The following is a 20,730-nucleotide window of genomic DNA, read 5'->3' as shown; positions in this document are numbered from 1 at the left end:
TTATTTCATACCTAAAATGACCATTGACAGCAGTCCAAACTGTCCTTCATTGATCAACATCTTGTTGCCATGCCTAGTGCTCCTATGTGCTATTAAACGGCTAGTTGTATCTTTGAGAAAATCAAACCTCTTTTTGCACTGAAGTGTAAAGGCAAAGCATGCATATATTTTTTTTAGGTGGATAGGCCAAGACATGAATCTTAACATATAATATTGACAGTGGTAGGAATAAAAATAAAGTGTGTGCTTGTGCTCCAAAATTACTTCTTGTTGCTTCATATTGAACTTTTGACTGCTTTTAAAGGTGCTACAAAATGAGTCTGGTCAATCACATCACAGCAATCCTCTGTGAAAGAACTCTTTCTTATATCTAATTGAGAGGTGCTGCTAAGCTTCACACTACGATGATTTTAAAAGGAAAGGCAGATAGCATTTGCACAATTCTCCCATCTTAAAGACTGTTGGTAAAATTAGAAATACAATCGTACTGCAAAAGAGAACAGGCAACCCCTTGAGACATGATAATGCTCGCTAGACATGTGCCAACTTTCAGGCCCCTTTTTATTTGTTGCTTTTTTTAGCGATATAAGTTAATGCCAAGCTGAAATATTGAGGCACCTTACAACAAAACTTATGAGAAACCTCCAAGTCTTTTTAACTGTTCCTAAGAGTACTAGGGTAATGCAGCTAATTTTATTTTGGGGTTTCTCATTGTTTTATTTTATATAGAAAAATGCAAGCATCTAAACATGTTGAGATGTAGATGTATTGATAAGTATTATGCAAGGGCACTGTTTGTACCATTGGAAGCTGACAGGATCATGCCATCAAGTTGCATTTTGGTTTCGCAAGTACAACCCTCGGGAAAAGGGGCCCATGAAAGTGCTGCTAATTCTACAATCCAGACTAGTTAATGTAAAATGTTTCATTTGTGCTGCTTTCTAGGTTTGACTCACTCACAGGAGTTCCAAGCACACAGAAGACTGTTGCTTTCGAGAAAGCCAGTGTCTTGTTCAACATCGCAGCACTGTACACACAAATTGGAGCAAAACAGGTGAGGATGAGTTGGTGTGGAAGTTTATTTTGCAACCTGGCAACTCCAAAAACTGACTTGGGAGAACACAAATTTAAAAGAAAAGTTAGTGATAAAACAGGATTATAAATGGACAATATTATAAGGAAGGGATTAGTTTGAGTTTTCTTTTTCATAGATAACATTAAATATAGCCTTTTATTTGTTAAGTTTTATAAGAAAGAGGTAAGTGGCTGTAATTCAAAGAATTGTTAATATGAAAAGCATAAGATTAAAGGGATACTACAACGAAATTTTGACGCTCATTTTTTGGTCTATATGTGTTCAAAGGAGCAGTATCACATCGAACATACCAATATCTTGTTAAAAAAGTCACGAAAAGAAATTTTAAAACAATTAAATGATTAGCAAAGAGCACCTGGTGGATGTCACTAACGCCTCGCTTGTAATGCCTGTCTAGGAACCTTGACAGCTTGTGACTGAGGTTGTCTCGCCTCCGGCCACGAAGAGAGAAGAGGGGAAGGAGGAACTCCCCTCTTCCCGAGAATGCCTTTTGTGTGTCGCAGAAGTCGCTATTGTCCCCCTACAAGATTATAGAAGATTAACCCGTCACTCAAAATTCGTACAAAAGCAGCCGCTTCGGTGGCTGGAACGACTAGGCCATCCTCTCAACGTCAGCCTCGCCGTAGCTTTGCTCCTCCCGAGACGACCTACGTCACGATCACGATTGCGTTGGATGTCACATGGTCTCTGCTGGGCCTTCTCTGAGCGCTTGCCAGAGTGGGCCGTTTATAACGAAAAATACAGCCACCAGGCTCAAAATACAAACGTGCGATTGTCATTTATGGATATTGTGGATCATATTCAACCTATTTTTGAACACGACGGGAATATTTCAAATTTCGTTGAAGTATCCCTTTAAAGCGTTACTAGCTTCCAAACACAAACTTTCAAATGACAGTGCAGTCCAAAAAATAATTTTTTTAACTGTGTAAGCAGGCCACACATGTCACAAAATGCCCCCCCCCCCCCCCCCCCCTCTTTCTCTTTCCAACGAAAAAAAGCAAACGAAAAACTTTGCTGCAATACTTATGCATTATTAAACATAAATACATGCCATATATCTGCAAGGTTCAGAAAGGACCTATTTCTTAACTTAATTTTATATAGTTTTTTGAGTTTGATATTTTAGTTAATTTTTCATGAAACTCGGAGGGTGCTTTTCGCAGTTTATTTTTTTGCTGAATAATCCGAGTTTGTCGGAGTTTATTTTTGTGAGATTCCCAGTTCTCCAAAGTAGGGAGTTTATTTTTGCTATATTTCCATATTTTCAAGATTGAACATAAGAATATATATAAACCATAACCCTGCCCTAGATTTATAAGAACCCACACGTACAACATGACATTGACACCCTTGCCATTAGTAATACCAGCTGTCCCACAACAAAAATTGAAAAAGGCCCATTAAAATCACCAAACTCTTTGACGTAGTCATTGGAAAGCTTGTTTTCTGTTCATCCTATTCTACCGCCTCTCCCTGTGGCTCCACGGGGTGGTGTGGTGGGACAGAAGCCTCAGCTGTCCCTCCCATGAAATCTAAGAGTTCATAGCTTTCATAGTTATCAAATCGCAACCGTACCTTCCTCTAACAAGTTCAATCTGGAAACCAAAACAGTGGTTTGCGTCGTAGCCCACAATTACAATGCCCCATTATCCTGAACGAACCCTGACTGGATAAACGGTGAACCTTCTTTGGTCAATATTACGAGATTTTGAGGAAATCTGGGGAGGCCTCTCTTGATGACCGCTGTGTCTGTGCTCTGACCACAATTATTTGTAGAAAACTGCCTTTTTTTGTTTCATCTTGGCCATCGTGACCTCCAAATTCAGAGTTTTTCGGATAAATCCGAATTGAAGAAAGTTTTACTGGCGGGTGTTTTTTCAGATTTTATCGGATTTATCCGAAAACATGGTACCGTAGTTGTAAGAGAATGCTGCCGTTCCCTGCCTTGTTTAAACTTCTGTTCTAAAAAATTCAAAAGTGAAAACATCTAAAAAATTTCTAGAGGTCTTTTAAAAGCACCTTGTGCACTTTATACACATTTAAAATAACTTAGATTGTGTACGAAATCATATATAGGGACTTACTTACGAATATGAAGTAAGGATTATCTTTATTAAGAGAAGCTAAAAAGAAGATAGAAAATTGGCCCATCTGGTTTGCATATTAACAAAGGCAGCTTTGTGAGACCGAGTGACATAGTTGAATATAATTAGTTGTTTCCTTCACGATTGTATAGTTGCATTTTTTTAAAGCCAAAGTTGACAATGAAGTCTTGACACCCTTTGTCCACCCTTTTCTAAGGACCGAGGCAAGAGCGCAGGCATCGATTCTGCTGTGGACAGCTTCCTCAGAGCTGCTGGGATGTTCTGCTATATCCGAGAGAACTTCAGCAAGCCTCCCAGCATGGACCTCAGTGCTGAAACCTTGGAAGTGCTCACGCACATCATGCTGGTAAGTGCTCTTTCATTTCTGGAGCTTGCATAGGCTATGTGAACATGGCAGAATGATGGTTTCAGTAATTTTGCTTGTGCAACTAAGAGTATCAATAGTACACAATTTTTTTTTTTTTTATGAGCAGGAGTGTTTGTGAAAAGAAAGGGTTACAAACCAGGGCATTAGGTTGTTCACCAAAGTGATTGATTTTAGCCTAATATGTATGCCACTTTTGCATGAATATTTTTTTGCATTTGTGACATTGGGACAGTGACATCTGTTTGTAAGCTACAGTGTTCATAACTGATTTGGTCAGCCAATAAGCTGTCTTATATTTTGGGCTCAGTGTCCCAATGTTGCCCTGGAACTACACACCAGAAGTCACACTTGACCCCTAGCTGGGCCAGACTGCATCCACCTGCCCATTTTATCAGGTCTTAAATCTGAAAATGTAACAGTTCCTTTTTCGTAACTCAGCTTGGGTGGTTTGGCTTAATGTCTTTTAGCAGAATATGTGTTTGTGTAAGAGCACTAGTTGGTAGTTATAACAGATCTGGGGGCTTGCTAGTGCATCCTTTTGAACTTATAGTGAAATGATGAAGCATCCTTTGTGTGTGTATTTTCAGGCTCAAGCACGAGAGTGCCTGTTTGAGAAGCTTCTGTTGAGCAATGTCGAGAAGCAGGGTGTCTTGGCGTGCATTGAAGTTGGCCAGGAGGCTGCAGAGGTGGGCTGCTGCTTTCTGCTTTTGTTTTATTTTACATCATCATCATAAGCTGTTGCACTGTACAACATGGCACGAAAGCATGCTGTTAGTTTCAGGCAACAATTTTCTAAAATAACATGTAGGCCACAGACTATTGTCGATCCTGAAAAACAAAATCCTGAGACCAAGAAACGCACAAAGAGAAAAGCATACAAAGGTCTTGATCTGGCATGTTTGCCGTCTTTTGTTGCAACAGAGTTTTGTTTCTAAAGGTCACCAATCTTTTTTATTGGTGGTTACTACTAATATGTAGTTGTCAGTTGTTTTATATTAACTTGGAGACTGAGAATTACTCACGCTGACTAGAAACAATGGCTATACAGGGCTGGCCCTAGGGGTGGGCACCTGGGTGGCCATTGTTTTTTCTACATATCTAGCGCAGCTGCACAAGAGACACATTAAACTCAAAACTTGAATTAGTTTAATTGTTTTATGCAAGAAATGCTCATGAAAGAACGCTTTACTATTGCAAAGTCAGTTTATTGCATGCGCGCGATGAACACCGCCGATCAGCATGCAGGGCGAACGTCTTCCGTGAAAGCCCGTTTCTAACACCACTATGTTCTCGTCTTTAGTAAAAAAAAAAACAACCAGGCAGAACGAGCTAGCAAAATAAGTGAGGAAGAGCGATGCTGGGGAAACGGGAAAGCCGGCGATCGCGTTGCCAAATACTTTGGCGTCAGGCCAAATTGGGCGCCTTGTCACTCACAAGGAGCAGGCCGTTGTGCAACTTTCTTGTTTGGTGCATACAAGAGCTGTATAAAGAGAGAGTTTGGCCATTCATTGAGAAGTATAGGAATCCAACGAGGAGGCGCCCTTGGCCGAAAGCGGGCGGGGCGTGTTCCAGGGCGTCTTCACAAATTCTAATGTAGCCAGCCAGAAGCCTTAAATAATACTGTGGCGGTGGTCGCAAGAAACAAAATTAATAAGTGTGTCGAAGTAACTCTCGGTGACTGAAAATATGATGCACATGATGCTTCGATCACGGTCATGAAAAATCATTGTGGAAGATTTGTTAAAATGTAGAAGATACAAAAAACGTGTGAACGAATGGCGTAATCCGTACACCAGGTGTACGGATTACGAGCAAAACCGTGAAGAGTTACTGCATTTTACTCTTACGCACTTATTAAAACTGTTTCTCGCTACCACCACCAGGGGATTATTTTCACCTTCTGGTTGGCTAAGAGAGCTTGTCAAGCCCTCGTTCTGCGTCTGGTGCACGTCCTGGCTCTGCCCGCTCCTCCCATTGACCATACTCTCTCTATATACGGCTCTGGTGCATACATGCGTGCGTCCATGCACGGCGTGCTATCAGCGAGGTGGCATTGCTGCGTGGTGTGGACAGCACTCACAATGGGACGCTTTACAAACGTGTGGCAGTAGTTCCAGCAAATCTTTACTCACCCGTTGGCTTTGTTTCAAACATTGCACAACTTTACCAACCGTGGTCGCAATGTTCTGGGAGAAGGACGGGGTTTGTGGTGACCATATTTCGGTGGAGGCTGTCTTCGACCTTACATCTTTGACCTTACACTCCGCGGTTACGTTCCAGGATATAGGGGTGTTCGCTGACCTCGCAATCCCCGTATGCTTCTGTTATCTTTTTGACTCTTTTTTTTTTGTCTTAACAATCTTTTTCTAGGCAAAACAAAGTTTTATTCTGTTATCTCTATTGTTTTCCTTTTGCACGCATGTGCTCCGACTTTGGGGTCACAGAAATCGGAAAGGAAATGGTAAACAGAGTGGAATGTCTTTCCCTCCTTCGTTTTACTTCGTCACACGTATCCTCCAACTGTAAGGTCCCTGGCCGCATCACTCGGGTAGGATGAATGTTCACAGATCGCGGAGTCCACGTTGGGGTATTTGTAGGGGTGGGCGATCACTCATGTTTTTTTGGAAATGGATATTCGCCCAAAAAGTGGGGTGGGCAGTGACTCAGGGGATGGGTGATGAGGGGGGGGGGGGGGGGGGGGGGGGAAGGGGGGGCCAAAGGGCAAGAGAGAGTGTGCGCCTCAGCTGGAGTTTGCCTAGGGCGCTTGATGCTGTAGGACCGGCCCTACGGCTGTATATCCTATCTGTTTTCGCTAATTGTCTCTTTCCAATTTTTTTTCTTTTCTTTTTTCTTTCTTCAGGTTGCCGAAGTTTATGCGCAGGTTCACAAGCTAATATCGATGCCACCTGTGAAGGACTATGTGCCCTACTCATGGATCAGCCTAATCCTCGTTAAGGCGGAACACTATCGTGCTCTGGCACATTATTACATTGCAGTCGGCTTGCTAGAACATGTCGGTGAGTTGGACGACTTGTTTTCTTTCCTTTCTGTAACCTGAAAGCTTAGATATGTTTGTACCTCCCCTTTTGAGTGGGAGAATGTTGTAGCTGTAATGCAGGTCTCGCTCAATTTCTGCAGTTCATTAAAGCATGAAATGCATTCTTAATGTAGTCGCTTCAGCAGTCGGCACCAAACGAGTGTCCTAAAAAAGCATATAGACGAACACGCGTCCCTGACGTCACGCAGCTGCGGTGGCGCTGTCGACGGCACTGCGCATGCGCAGACGCTTCACTTCACGCAAATCCGGTTTCTGCGTACGCGCAGTGCCCACACCTGGTGTGGGCAAACGCGGGTTTGTTTGTAAACAGCGTGCCGGTCTATAGAAAACGGCAGCTTCCGTGGAGTTGGTCAGCTGCCATCTTGATTTTGTCTCGGTCCAGTTACATCACATTGTCTTGGCATGGCATTTTTTAAAAAAAGAATGGAGAACAACCAGGGATGGGCAAAATACATGCAAATATGTATCGAAATACAAATACGAAATACTTCATCAAAAATGTATTTAATTACAAATCTAATTACATTTCCAAAAAAGCATTTAAGTACAAGATACAAATACAACCAAATGTATTTGGTCTCCTCCAAATGCTTTTCCAAATACATTCCTCAAAATTTGCGTCAGCGACTTCAGGGCACCTGCAACGGGTTTCTGGGTGTCTCATTTTAATTTTGCATCGCACACTCGGGAGTTAGCGTGCGAGGCTCTAGTAACGTAATAGAAATGTAATTATAAAAAAAATGTAATCAGCTGGGACGTAATAGGTGAAAAAAGTACAGAGCTTCAAGCAGCTTTTTTTGTCGATTACATTTTGGTATAGACAAACAAAAAACCGAAACGACCAAGACGCGCAGCACTAGCTAGAGAATTTTTTTATTGTTGCAGCTCGCACCAGTTACGAAAATCTGGACGACCCGCGCATTTAGAATGTTCCAGGCAAAAACATGAATGGAAATCACGCTGGAAAGCATCACAAGTTGTCACAGGCACTTATTTAGCCAGTCTGCCTGTGATTGTTGATTTCGTCACTATTCTTGCCCTGGACTAGCACCGTAATCACAGTCACTATACGCTTGTGCTTGATTGAGAGACGCTGCATTCGGTGCAGAACATAGTTTTCTTCCTGCTCTGGACAGTGACAATAAATTTGAGGGATGTATTTTCGCCCACAAAATTGTATTTAATTACAATTGTATTTGAAATACCCACGTTGTAGTATTTAAATACACACGTCAAATACATTACCCAATTTGTAATTAAATGCAAATGCAAAATACACAAAGTATTTGAAATACGTATTTCAAATACTTGTATTTGAAATATTGCCCATCCCTGAGAACAACAATAGTTGAGGGGGTGGTAGAGGATGACAAGGCTAGGCTTCTACGTCGCGTGTCAGCACACCTCTCGCTCCAGCTGCGCCTCCCGTAGCCTCAGAAACACTTTTACCCTCTGTGACTTTGACGTCTTCAATGAAAGCATTTCATAATTTCGGCCAAACTCGATGTCGAGGGCCGTGAATTTTTCTCAACATGAGATTAGTGAAAGTAGACTCGTTCAAGTTGTTTGCGACCTCTTACTAGGAAATAAGTTCTAAAAGCTTGCTGCACCAAAGAGCTAATGAACAAGCCCCTGTTCCGTTGGCGGTCCCAGGTGAACTGGACGAAGTTGTACGGAGGTCGATGGAGTTCCTCCACGTCCAAGAGCAGAGTGGATCCACCTGCATCGACATCAGGGTCCCCCAGACACTGGAGGAGCGCAGACTGCTGGGTGAGCCCCCGTCTCCCCCCTTTTGCTCGGGCACAAAGTGTTGCAGAGTAATTGTGTCCGGTGTCACTGGTCATGAATTAAGGACTCTCCGGGCTTTCCTCTATCACTAACTTGGCTGATCGCTGCGGCCCTTTTGAGCCAATCAGAGTGATGGAGGTGAAGCATGAAGCCCTTATGAAAGGTACAGCGACGAGCGCGTTACTCGAGCAGTTGGAGATGAGAGGAAGGAGGGACTCCCCTCTTACTACCCGGACCCTCTTTTGTGTGTCCCAAACATCACGTTTCTTCCTAGAAGATTAGCTCGTTACTAAATATTTGTACAAAAGCGCCTTTCCTCTCTCTCGCCCGTAGCTTGGACGGCACTACGCACAACTAGTGAGATAGAGTATTTTAGTCATGTGTCTTCCTCCGACGTGCCGATTGGCTCGGCTGGCTTGACGGTCCGGGTGCCGTGCAGGGAAGGCGCACCTGCGGGAAGCCCTGCTCCTGCACGAGGAGGCCCTGCGGCTGCACCGTATGTGCCGGCAGTTGCGCCAGGTGGACAACCTGCTTGGGCGGCTCAGGGCGGACCACGACGTGGCACTTCAGCGCTATTCCGACCTCGAGGAGGAGGACGATTTCCAGGAGGTGCTGGACCCCCCTCAGATCCAGGGTCAGTCTGCTTTCTATTACGGCGGGCACTTCTTGTGACGGAGATCCGACGACTTCGCCAGCCTTTGCTCGAACTTCGCATTGCAATCGGTGATTCTGCCCCAAAAGAGGCTGTACGACCGTTAGTGTTTTTCTCGATTGTCTGTAGTGGCTGTTTAGGTGTCTGTGAGACCTGCTAGAGTGTTGAGGGCCCAATCATACTTTCGAACGGTAAATAAGTTTTCGTAAGAATCGACGCACATCTTGTTTGCCCTGGTCGTACAATAAAGCTTATGTACCCCATTATGATGGCATACGAGGGTAGATTGAAAAGTTTCCAGAATGAAAATGAAAACAATGTATATCTTATTTAAGTTATACTTCATTTTTTTACACAATTCCATCGAAGCTCGACACACTTAGTCCCACGTTTCCCCAGCTTTTCGATCCCCTCTCGGAAGTGTCGTTCTTCAAGATACCTAAAATCACACACACCCTCCCTAAAATCACAGCCTCTATCACCATTCGGCAGAAATATCTTTCCAGCCAGAAAGGTCTTGAGCTTTGGGAATTGCTGGAAGTCCGAGGAGTCAAATCGGGTGAATACGGTGGTGAATACGGTGGATGCAGAAGGAGTTTGAACTTCAATTCTGTCAGTTTTTGCTGAGCGTCTGCACTTGAATGGGCGGGTGCATTGTCATTGTGAAACAGCACCTGTTTCTTGGCCATTCCCAAGCGTTTTTCTTGAATTACTTGTTTCAGCTTGTCCAGAATTGTTATGTACTATTTGCCAGTAACAGTTTCTCCCTTTTCAAGATAATCAATAAGCAAAATTCCTTTGGCATCCCAAAAAACTGATGCCATCCCCCTGCCAGCCGACTGAATGGTCTTTGCCTTCTTCTTTTGTTTCTGGCGTGTAATGGTGGACCCAGTTCTCATCCATAGTCACAAATTGTCGCTTGAAATCCGTTGGATCTGCCTGAAACACTTGCAAACTGTCGGCTGACACTTGGGCTCGAATGCGTTTTTGCTCCTGACTGAGCAAGTGTGGCACCCATCTTGAAGAGAGTTTGTTTAGTCCCAATTCTTGAAGAGAGTTTCTTTAGTCCCAATTCATTCTGTAAAATATAAACAACTCGCTCAGAAGAGATGCCCACGACTTCCTCAATTTCACACACTTTTATGTGGCAGTCTTCCAAAACCAAGTCATGGATTTTATCTACAATTTCTGATGTGGTGGTAGCTGTTTTTGGACGTCCTGAACGTGGTTCATCACTTGTGTCCGTAAAACCACGCTTGAACTCCCAAACCCAAAAACTCGCGGTGGAAAACAAAGGTGATGATTCCCCAAGAACAGCATTCAACCTGGATTTAATTTTAGTCTCAATTTTTTCCTCCAAATAAAAAAAAATTTATGACCGCTCGAATTTCGTTTTTATCCATCATTGAAAATGTTCATGGTTGCTGGACTAGGGAATGCTTCTCAAAGCCAAAATTTTTTTAGATATCAATCTGACACTTTATTCGAAAGGTGGCCAACGTAGCGACATAAAAATAATTTGGAAAAAAAAAAAGTTCCCTAACGGCGATTTCATAAACTTTTCAATCTAACTTCGTAGTCTATTGGTGAAGCTGTTTGGGCATTTGGTTAATTGCTTTATGTTCTATCGTTGCTGAAAATCTGGGGACCTTCATCAGAGCCGGTCTAACGAGTTTCATTCATCGTAGCATTGATGAAGCTGTGAATTGAGCTTGTGAAGTTGCAAGAAAGTATGTTGGTAAAGAAGAACAATGTTGTTTTTATGAAATTAGCAGTGACTGGTATAGACTAATTTATATTTTATTTTAAGTGGGTACTTTTATGTTACTACTACCTCAATGCACTGTTGCAAGATTGTTTTTTTTTTTTTTTTTTTTTTTTGCAGACAAGCAAACATTTAATTGAATGCTTGTCTTGTCATAGATGTCTCCTTTGTTTGCGAGGTTTTTTACTTTTGATCTGTTCAGCCGAGTCAAGTATGGTACTGGTATTGTTGTGACCGTTGTATGACATTTGTTTTCCAGCTTCAACGAAGTACCAGCTCACGCTCACTTCTCCAGACTTCACACAGTACAAAGTCAAGGACTTGTTTCATGGATTGGTGAGTGACACTTCCCAGTTGCAGAGCATCTGAATGCGGCTGAACTAGCCACCTTAATCTACTTCAATATCTAAATGTTTGCCACTTGTAATATTCCTTTTCAAAATATTTTATGCACTGTAGTTGCATTCATACTGCATAGTTACAGTTAACTATTGATTTCATCTTAGTGAAGCAAACACTGCTTTATTATGCCGGAGAGTGGCAAAAATAAGCATTCACTGCCAGAATACCCAAAGGGCTCTGCTACAAATGAGATGCGAACAACTTTTTTTGAAGAAGTTGCATACAGAGTGGCGTCACTGAAGTCAGCGGCACCCGGGCCTGCCGCAAGCAGCCCCCCCCCCCCCCCCCCCCCCCCCTCCCTCTCTCTCTTTCAGTGACGCCACTGGCCATACACCATTGGTTGGATAGCATTCTTTTTTTGCTAGATTTGTCCCGAGTGCAATAATCGCAAATAGAGCAAGCAATCCGAAAAGCGCAACAATGCAAGGCTTCTGAGGTGGAGGTTGGGGGTAGTTACATTTATACTTAACTCATAAACAAGGTCTCACTGAATATCTTTAGGAAGTGATAAGGAACCAGTGCAGTAGAGTACAGTCTAAGCTCGTTATAACAGACCTTGATTTTGACCAAGATTTCGGTCTGTTGTAGAAGCAGTATATTGTATGCAGATATGAAGTTGAGTCAATGGTATGTAGAGGGAAACCAACCGAACTTCCAAATCAGTATTTATATTCAAATGTCTGTTGTAACCAGGTCTGTTGTAATGAGCTTAGACAGTATATGTACTTTTTATTTTATATGTGTGTAGCTGATGGATTTCAAAAGAATTCGGTTTATTGTCTGAATGGTGGAGGCATAGGTCAAGTGGATGAAACCCATTTTTAAATAATCTGCCAACGTGGCTCTCGTAAGACATGAAATCGAAATTTGTCGGATGGATGCGACTTGTTGGTGTGTTTGCAGTGTGAAAGTATTCAAGATGCTACTTCAATAAAGAAATTAATAATAAAAGACCTATTTTAAGTTGAGCTTATTCTCCATCAAAGTGAAAAAGGTTTCTTTGAGCCACATATGGATTTCATTTGGCAATGCGGAAAACACGCAGATTCCGAAAAAGATTTCTGCATTAACTTTTTGGTCTTTCGACAATGTGCAATCGCTCAAAATCTTTTTATCATCTTTAGTTTTAAGGCAGGCTCTACCTTCAATATTTTCACAAAATAAAGTAGCTGCACCTTAAAGAAAAGTTATATTGACCTACCTTGCAAAACTGAATTTTCACAACTTATTTGAAGGCAGTTCACATACAAGCAACTTTGCTTTTGTGGGCCAGTGTGCTTGTATATTATGTGTTTTTGAATTATATAAATGCATTATTATTATTATTATTTCAGCTCGCAGTATGTTAAAAGGGTCGAATGTCTGGTTTACAATTTCAGATGCAGCGTTCATTAGACCTTTGAATCCTCTAAACTTGTTTAGTTTCCAAGTAAAACATGTCGAGGATATGCCATACAGTTCCCAGTACTTTTAACGAGCATCATATTCGTTACTAAAACAAGTTCCGAACGACCCATTTTATACTTTGTCCGGAGCTGAAATAAATAACTTTTTTTGGAGAACGCTGAATCGGTAACCAACAGTCTAAAAAACGGAGCGAAATCAATCTTGTACCTATTATAGTTGCCTTATCCATGATCGTACCATTCCTTTTTTCAGTTTGATTCCCAGTTTTATTGAGTAGGCAAACCGTATGCCAATTAATGGGGCCATGGGTTCTTCTTACCCTGCAGGGACCCATCAGCATCTTTTCAGCACGGCATCACTGGTCAGCTTCCAGAGCAGTCCACCTCACCAAGAAGGGCAAGGAAAGCTTTGGCTTCAGTGTACGAGGCGACTCTCCAGTCATAGTTGCAGGAGTGGAGTCTTGCAGCTTGGCAGAGGTTAGTCAACACTTACTTCAGCTCTGCCAACTTCTGACTGCTAGAAGTTGTCTAAGCTCGTGCCAGACAGTTATTGGATGTAGTTGGCTTCCCTTTGCAACAGTCGCAAATAGATGCATGCAGTTTTGGAAAGCTTTTCAGGCTAACACTAACCTTTATTGTGAGAGACCTATGGTTTGCCGTTTGCGGAGGCCCTCGATCTGTCATTTCCGCTGTCATTTCCATCCGCATTCACTCAGGTTAAATTATGTAGTGTGGAGTCCTGTCACATTCAAATTAATGCATCTTTTTTTTTTTTTTCTTCATTGGAATGTATAGGCACCCTCCGGGACTCATGAACATGATCGAATTAAATGAAAGTCGAATTAACTGAGGGCCAATTGTCGCAAGTTCACTGACTGGTGCCTAACAATTGTTTTGTTACATGGCAGCCTGTTGTGGTGCTGGAATGTTATTACATTGGAGCAAGGCAGTGTTACTATTGAGGGTGCTGCAGGGACCAACCCTTTGACAGTCTAGCTTTTTTTCCCAAAAGATTTTTCCCAGTAGTCGGGTTTTGTTTCAAAGAAATATTGTAAGAAAAAGGTCACTGCACAGTTTTTTTTTTTTTTTTTTATTCAGTGGGGGAACACACAGTGCTTGCAAGTTGCTTAAGATTAGAAGCGTCTAAAAGTATTGATGGCGAAAAGTAGTCTTCTTCCATTCGGTTTCATTTTGGCACGTCCGCTTCTGCGACATTCCAGAGGCTTCAGATTCCTAACCGGAGGTACTTTACAGAGCTTCCCCGTTGGATGATGAGCTCCCATTTTCCAAATTTAATCCCTAAAAGTATTAGAAGTCTGAATCAGAAGAGCCATTGCTACCATTGGCACTACGGCCAGAGCGGTCGGTATGCGAAATGAGCGTCACATGCGCGTAGCGTCTAATTTGAAAACTATAAATAGCCCAACAAAGTGAAACAGCGTGCATAAATAACGTTTATAGTTTGCCGAATGCATGACAAATAGCAACACCTCCCATGGTGCACGCAGTTTTGCATCTAGGGGGGCACTTTCAAATGTGTAAACACTGCCGTACATGTACGGTGACGACTCTCAAAAGGGTTAAAGGGGCCGTGCAACACTCTTAAGACTTCAGTCAAATAATTGTGTGAGTTGTTCTCTGTCACGTCAGAAGTAAAGAACCAAAAACCAATTTTCCCTGCATGCATTACAGTTGAATCTAGTCGATTCAAACTTGAGGGGGTCCGAAATTCTGTTTGAATAAAGCGAAGTCTGAATTACCGGGAGTTTCCTCCCATAGAGGCGCATAGGATGGGACCTGCATGTTAGCTTGAATTATCCGCAAGTTTGAATTAAGAGAATTTGAATTAATGAGAGTCGACTGTAGTTATTTTTGAAAAAAATTGCCAAAAATCGAAGCTTTTGAGCGCCTCTCAACCGCTTTTAAGCCTTACACCATTTTCCGAGTCACGTGCGTAACGACGTAGCCGGGTGGCACTGGGGACATAGTGTTTCCGGTTGGGTTTGCTCTCCAGAGCCTCCAGCACGTGGTGCCTCTTCAACTACCAACCACGCTTTGCCAAAACGCTGCGCAGTTGGCAGAGCGGCAGATATCGCTGGCCATTCGCAGTGTTACGGGGGGTCGCATGACAGGAGGAGAAACACTGTGGGGAAGCTTGTGTGCATAGGATGGTGTTTTCACGTTTCGAGCATATGATACACGGCAAAAATACACAGTCGATTTTGGTTTCCTGTGTTGGGTCCTTCCCTTTCTGCCAATTTCCTGCTTCAGTGGTATGTTCAGCCTTGGAGGGGTTTAGCCTGTGTGTCTGGGTTCCGTGAGCACTTTTTGTAAGGTCGAGTCTCGTCTTCCTTCTGTGTTGGAATGTGTGTGCATTCGCATTCCCTGGTGAATAACTCGAATGTGTTTGAGACAATGAGCCTTAAAAAAATGCTAAGGCCCGCTACAGACCGGGCAATTTTCCCAGCAATTTCGGGGTTGCAGGCGAGTTGTTCCCTACGATTCTCTAGATCCTCGTGCTGCAGCACAAATTGCTGGAATCGAGTACGGCTCGAAACAGCCGAGCAACTCCAACAACTCTGAGACTTTTGAAAGAAGTGGCTGGAGCCAACCTTGAACGGAATATTTTCGTGTGGGGGTGGCCTTCTGTGGTGGTAATGATGGTAACTGGAGAGGTTTAACTTAGTTATGGTTTGAAAAAGATTGTTTAAACAACAGAATTGTTTCAGGGAGATGAAATATATGCTCAACATGTTTAAAAGATATACAAACATGTTAAGGGTTTTCACAGGTCCTTGAAAACCTTAAAAACCCTTGAACTTGAAAACTGCATTTTCCAGACCTTGAAAGCCCTGGGATTTCTAGCGGTGCTTGAAAACCCTTGAATTTCCCAATAATAGCCAGTTTGTTTTGTTTTTCTTTGAAATAATGAATTTTTTCACAATATTAAAATATAATTATTCTTTTTACGTGTATGTTAACATAAATTTCAATGAAGCTTTTTATATGGCACATTTAGACACATTTAGTGGATGCCTGTTAAGCGCCTGGCCACAATGGTAGCAGTCCCCATAGTTCCAGATCTGGTCTCGCCCATCCGCCATCTTGAGAGCTTGCCCCTCGTTCGCCTTGTTCTCTCGCATAATGTTTGCCAGCTACTCCTGGTTTGTTTGTTCTGCGTCTGTTTTACGCTACACATAGTGAACGTATTTTAAATTGTGCACGAGCGGTCGTGGCTGGGTCACGACGACTGCAGTCGCTGAGAAAGCACAGGCTACAAACGACATCACCTACATTTTTGCCGTTTTCCTTAGGCTGTTCGACTTGATATTGTCAAGAAGAACAGCCTAAGGAAAACGGCGAAAACAATGATGCAAGAACTTGTAAACATCAACGAGGAAACCAAAGAAACGTTGCAGTAGCTCTACTGAACCCTTTACTAGCTCCTCTTTGGCAAATGCGTATTGTCCTAGGTATCATGCAGTAAAGAATTTTCGCAGTGCATTTCAAAAAGTTTATATTATAAATTTACTACAGTATTTTAAGTGGTCCTTAAAAATATCTGCAGGCCCTTAAGCGTCCTTGAAAACCCTTGAACTTTTTCCTTTGAAGCCTGTATGAACCCTCTGTTATTAACATAAAACTTCACATCTAATTAGTGCAATGTTTAAAATTTTTATGATTATAATAACAAAACACAGCAATTCGAGCTTCAGGAGTTGCGTGTTGCTCATTTTGCAGAGTCAAAACGTTGGAAAAAATTCCCCCTCCCCCTGGTGGGCCTGAACAAATACAAATCAAGATTGTTTATTAGTTTTTAGTATGTCTCTTTTTTTTTTTTTAATTAAATAAAGTAAATTATAGATACGACAATTAGGGGATTGAGGTGGGTATTAGAAGCCGCTGAAACCCATTGTGTGTGTCCACTTGATACGAGCAACATTGGGCCTTGCAGCGGCGGAAAACTCTTATTGTCGACACACGTCAAAAAGAAACCTCGAATCACTGCCGCTAACAGTGCTGTTAGCGGCAGTGATTCGCGCGCAGAATCACATCGTCGGCGAAGAGAGCAGTCCCACAAGAAGTGCAGGTAGCCCGCACATTCTGATCCAACCCCCTAACCACAGTAGCAGGGCTTGGCAGAGCAGAGGGAATGGTTTTGTGCCCCTTGGGCAGATGGCGCTACTAACACTTAGTATAATAAAATTATATTGAGGGTATGAGGCTTTTGACACATTTATTCATGTTGGAAGAAGATCTATAAAATGTAACCTTCGATTAAGCAGAGAAAGACTCATTTTACCAACTGATTACAAGGTACCCGGGCTGACGTCACGCCGTAGTTCCCGTGACTGCCACTCGCACTCAAATTGTGAAATATCCCCGTCTTTTGCTTTGCTATTATGCAGCGGGATTGCAATATTTGCAAAAATTGGAGTCGGGTTCTGTACCTGTTTTACCAAGATACACAATGTAAAAATTACAAGCTGCATGTTCTTTCCTAGTTAAAATTGTCACATCGCCCCTTTAAAGTGTTTTATCAAGGGGGAAGTGTAATCTGTCATATTTTTGTAGTCCTAATGGAAGCTTTGAGTCTAGTGGCCAGTTTTCGCGAAAAGCGTTCGAAGCACACCGCCATTGGCTTTCGGTTGCACGTCAAAAGGTCTCCAGGTGGTTTAAATTATTCCTCAACCCTCCGCTGGGACGTGCCAGATGCTCTTCGTTGGTTTGGCACATAAACCCCCAAATTTACATTTTGCAGCCAATTGAAATACTTCTCCAGCATCCCTGTGGGGTCTCCATTTTGTGTTGCGGAGAACCCTGCAACTCTATCATATAGATCCATTTTTGTGAAGAGTTTTGAAGCGTGACTTAGTGTTCGATGTCTCTTCCAGTTGGCAGGTGTCAAGGAAGGCGATTTCATCGTTGCCATCGGCGACCTCGACACAAAGTGGTCGACGCACGAAGAAGTGGTTCAGCTCATCCGCAAGGCGGGCGACGAACTGACGCTGCGCGTCATCACCCCTATGGACCGAAGCTACCTGCGTCAAAGTCCAGCGTCATCCACCACGTCTTCATCGGGAGTAAGCTCGAGCGGATCGAGCCGGGTGCAGAGCCCTAACGGGTCCATTGCGAGCAACAAGAGCAAGGACAGCCACAAGAGGCTCACGTGGAACTTCTTCAGGCGAGGCACCTCCAAGGAGAGGAGGGAAGCTGGCTACGACGCCAACATATTGCTGCGCTGATGCCTCTGGGCTTGAAGGACGCTCGTACAGCTGTTGGACCGATCGTGAAGAATGTGGGGGTCAAAGGAGCAGGAGTCTGTTAAGTCGACGCAGATGCAATGTGACAATGCGAGAGGTTCCCTACAAGCGAGCGTGCGTGTGTGTATAGTGACACCAGAGCGAAACAAACTTGTGTGGAACCGACTCGTGCGAGACTGGCAAAGGAGGTGGAGGCTGACGTTCACATCGATGCTGGCGTGTGGGATGAAAATGCGATTGCAAAGTGAGGCTATGTATCGGCGCTCAACTTCCTTAAGTTCCTTAAGAAAGCTAGAGTGAATGCACTGTAAAGCGTTGCTCAAAGCATAGGCACGTGTCAATGTGAGCCCCCTAGAAACCACAGATGCCAGTGCATACTACGTTGGCAAAGTGCCGTCCAAAAGTCACCCGGGTTCAGTAGAATCTCGTATCACTTAGCGGTGCACTTGGGTATAACTTGCAGGCAAAGTCTAAGAAAGCCTTCTGTCAATGGCAGCGTGTAGGTGCTCCAGTCCGTTGGTGTATTTTTACTTCTGTGACCGGCCCGAAGACATCTCGCCAGTGCAAGTGTATGGATTTGGTGGTTTTCCTTCGTGCTCTGCTCACTGCGTCTTGTGACCGGACGTAGCTAGCGTGTGGAGTGCGATTCTTATGCTATACTGGAAAGTGTGAAGCTAAGCTTCAGTACATGCTGTTTGTTATGTTTGTTTACTTGTTACACGATGACTGCTGCATTCCCTGTTGGTGTGTGTGCTATTTCAGAGGCTCCTGGGATAGCGTCTACCCGCAGCTATGCTGTGGCGCAGTGATGTAAAGAGTCTTGCCGCTTTTGCAGTGCTTAGAAATTCTAATTGGAGATTCTTTCGGAGTTCATATAAAAAACAATGCTAAAGGTAAAAGTACAAGATGCTGCACCAGAGCAGAAGGCCAAATGGGTTAATATTTTACAGCGGAGCTGTTAAGGGCTAGTTTCCCCAGTATCGTGTCCGCGGACCAGCAGCGTGTCGACACTAAACTCCAGACAGCTACCGGCGTCTATGAGCGACGGCGGCAACCAGACAACCAGCTGGTTGCCGCAGTGAGCGACTGCGGCCTTTCCAGCCTTTCCACTCTGGTTTTCACCAAAGTGGAAATGCTGAATTTCTCTAGGCGTCGTTCTAAAAATCATCCTCGGGGACGACCCCTAGAGGACGACGTCCTCTAGGCGTCGTCCTAGAAGTCATCCTTGAGGTCGTTCTTGAGGTCATCTTAGTAGTCGTCTTCGAGGTCGTCCTAGAAGTGATCTTTGAGGTTGTCCTCGAGATCGTCCTCGAGGTCATCCAGAAGTCGTCCTAAATGTCGTCCTAGACATCGTCGTCTAGGCGTCGTTCTTGAGGTCGTCCTCTAGGCATCATCCTAGACGTCGTAAAGATAACAGCTTCGCTGGTCTTCTTCACCAGAGTGGAAAAACTGAAAGTTTTTTTACATTGAACTTGGCTGGCTTTATAACTTGGATGCGACATTAGTTTGTGTATTCGGGTATTTTTCATGCAGCTAGTATTTCAGTCTGTATCTAGGAGATACATATCTAACATATATTTAAAACTTGCTGAAGACAAAATGGAGGAAATGCATTTGTGAAGCTCATTCAAATTTCACTTGCGCTTGTCTTTGTTATTTCAAGTAACCTCCTTGTGTATTCAATCGGTACACCTTTGAGTACTTACAAAAACACGATTGAACTGGGTCTACAGAGAACTCCAGCTTTAAAGTAAAGCATTTTTTTTTTTGCGTGTGTGTGTGTGCAATATTTATAAAAATGCAACTGCAGCTATACTTCTGCGAGATACTAAATCGACTATCAGCATTCACATATTTTTGGCCAAGCACAGAAATAGTTTTATTGTGTACATATGTACATACACAGAACAGCCGACTGCATACTCTTTTGTGGTAAAGAAAGTGTTGTGGCACATACTCTTGTAATGCCACTTGAGAAAGCTGCATCATTTTATTTAATGACGATGTCTGCAAGCAGAATACATTAAACAAGCAAAAACGTGTTTCTGGACTCTGTGCTTATTCAAATTCCCTCATAATAATGAAGCCAGCTCAAATGCTGAGGCACACCTGTACCCCAACTTGATGAGACTGCTATACTACTATTTCACCTTACGTCAGGCCGCAGCAGACTTGCTATACTGCGTTTTACCTTGTCATATGGCAGCGGCAGATGGTGCAACTTGTCCCAGCCAGTTCAGCTCTGTGAACATAGCCTATAACTACACTTCCTGTGCTTCCTCTCGAAGGTCACTATAGTAAGTTACAGCTCAAGAAGGTAGGGCGAGGGAAAGAAGGGCTGCGGAGGAAGCAGACAGAATGCTGGAGAGGAGAGTGGGAAACCTCCTCTCTCCAGCATTTCGTCTGCTTCCTCCTCCCCGGCCTTCCTTTCCCTCGCCCTACCTTCTTGAGCTGCAACGGACTATAGAAACTCTCATGGCCCTAGATCGGCTCCGAGGGCTCGTAGCATCCACTGCGGCCAGACTTGAGGGGAGACATAGGTCTTTGGTATCAAAAAATCCCTGAAAAAGATTTTTGGGGGGGAAACGGCAATTTCAAAATCCACAGCTATTTTTCTGCAGATCTGCCAAATTCTCATTTTGTGTATCGATATTTGAGTCATAATATGAATGCATATCTATGTAGGCCGAAATTGCATTGAAGTTGATGCTAAAATGGCGCTTTTCTTAAAACTCGAACTTTTAATTCTGCAAATTTTTAAAAGGGATATCTCAGCATCTAGGGCAAATTGAAATGTAACATGTAGCTAGATGTGCAAAGTATT

The 20,730-nt window shown here is 43.2% G+C and overlaps 1 protein-coding gene across 1 annotated transcript in view; it reads left to right on the top strand.

The window, feature by feature from the left end:
* LOC8051213 (rhophilin-2) overlaps positions 1 to 19,948 on the top strand; it is a 41,889-nt gene extending 21,941 nt beyond the window's left edge. Inside the window, 9 exon segments of the mRNA XM_042287172.1 lie at positions 946 to 1,054; positions 3,401 to 3,550; positions 4,159 to 4,257; positions 6,432 to 6,588; positions 8,283 to 8,399; positions 8,857 to 9,051; positions 11,094 to 11,170; positions 12,970 to 13,119; positions 17,538 to 19,948. Of these exon segments, the coding sequence (XP_042143106.1) occupies positions 946 to 1,054; positions 3,401 to 3,550; positions 4,159 to 4,257; positions 6,432 to 6,588; positions 8,283 to 8,399; positions 8,857 to 9,051; positions 11,094 to 11,170; positions 12,970 to 13,119; positions 17,538 to 17,888 (1,405 nt within the window). The 3' untranslated portion in view covers positions 17,889 to 19,948.
* Positions 19,949 to 20,730: the final 782 nt, after the last annotated feature.

This window comes from Ixodes scapularis, unplaced genomic scaffold, assembly GCF_016920785.2.
Source record: "Ixodes scapularis isolate PalLabHiFi unplaced genomic scaffold, ASM1692078v2 PGA_scaffold9__187_contigs__length_104089568, whole genome shotgun sequence".
NCBI lineage: Eukaryota > Metazoa > Arthropoda > Arachnida > Ixodida > Ixodidae > Ixodes > Ixodes scapularis.
This window is presented reverse-complemented; position numbering and strand designations above follow the sequence as displayed.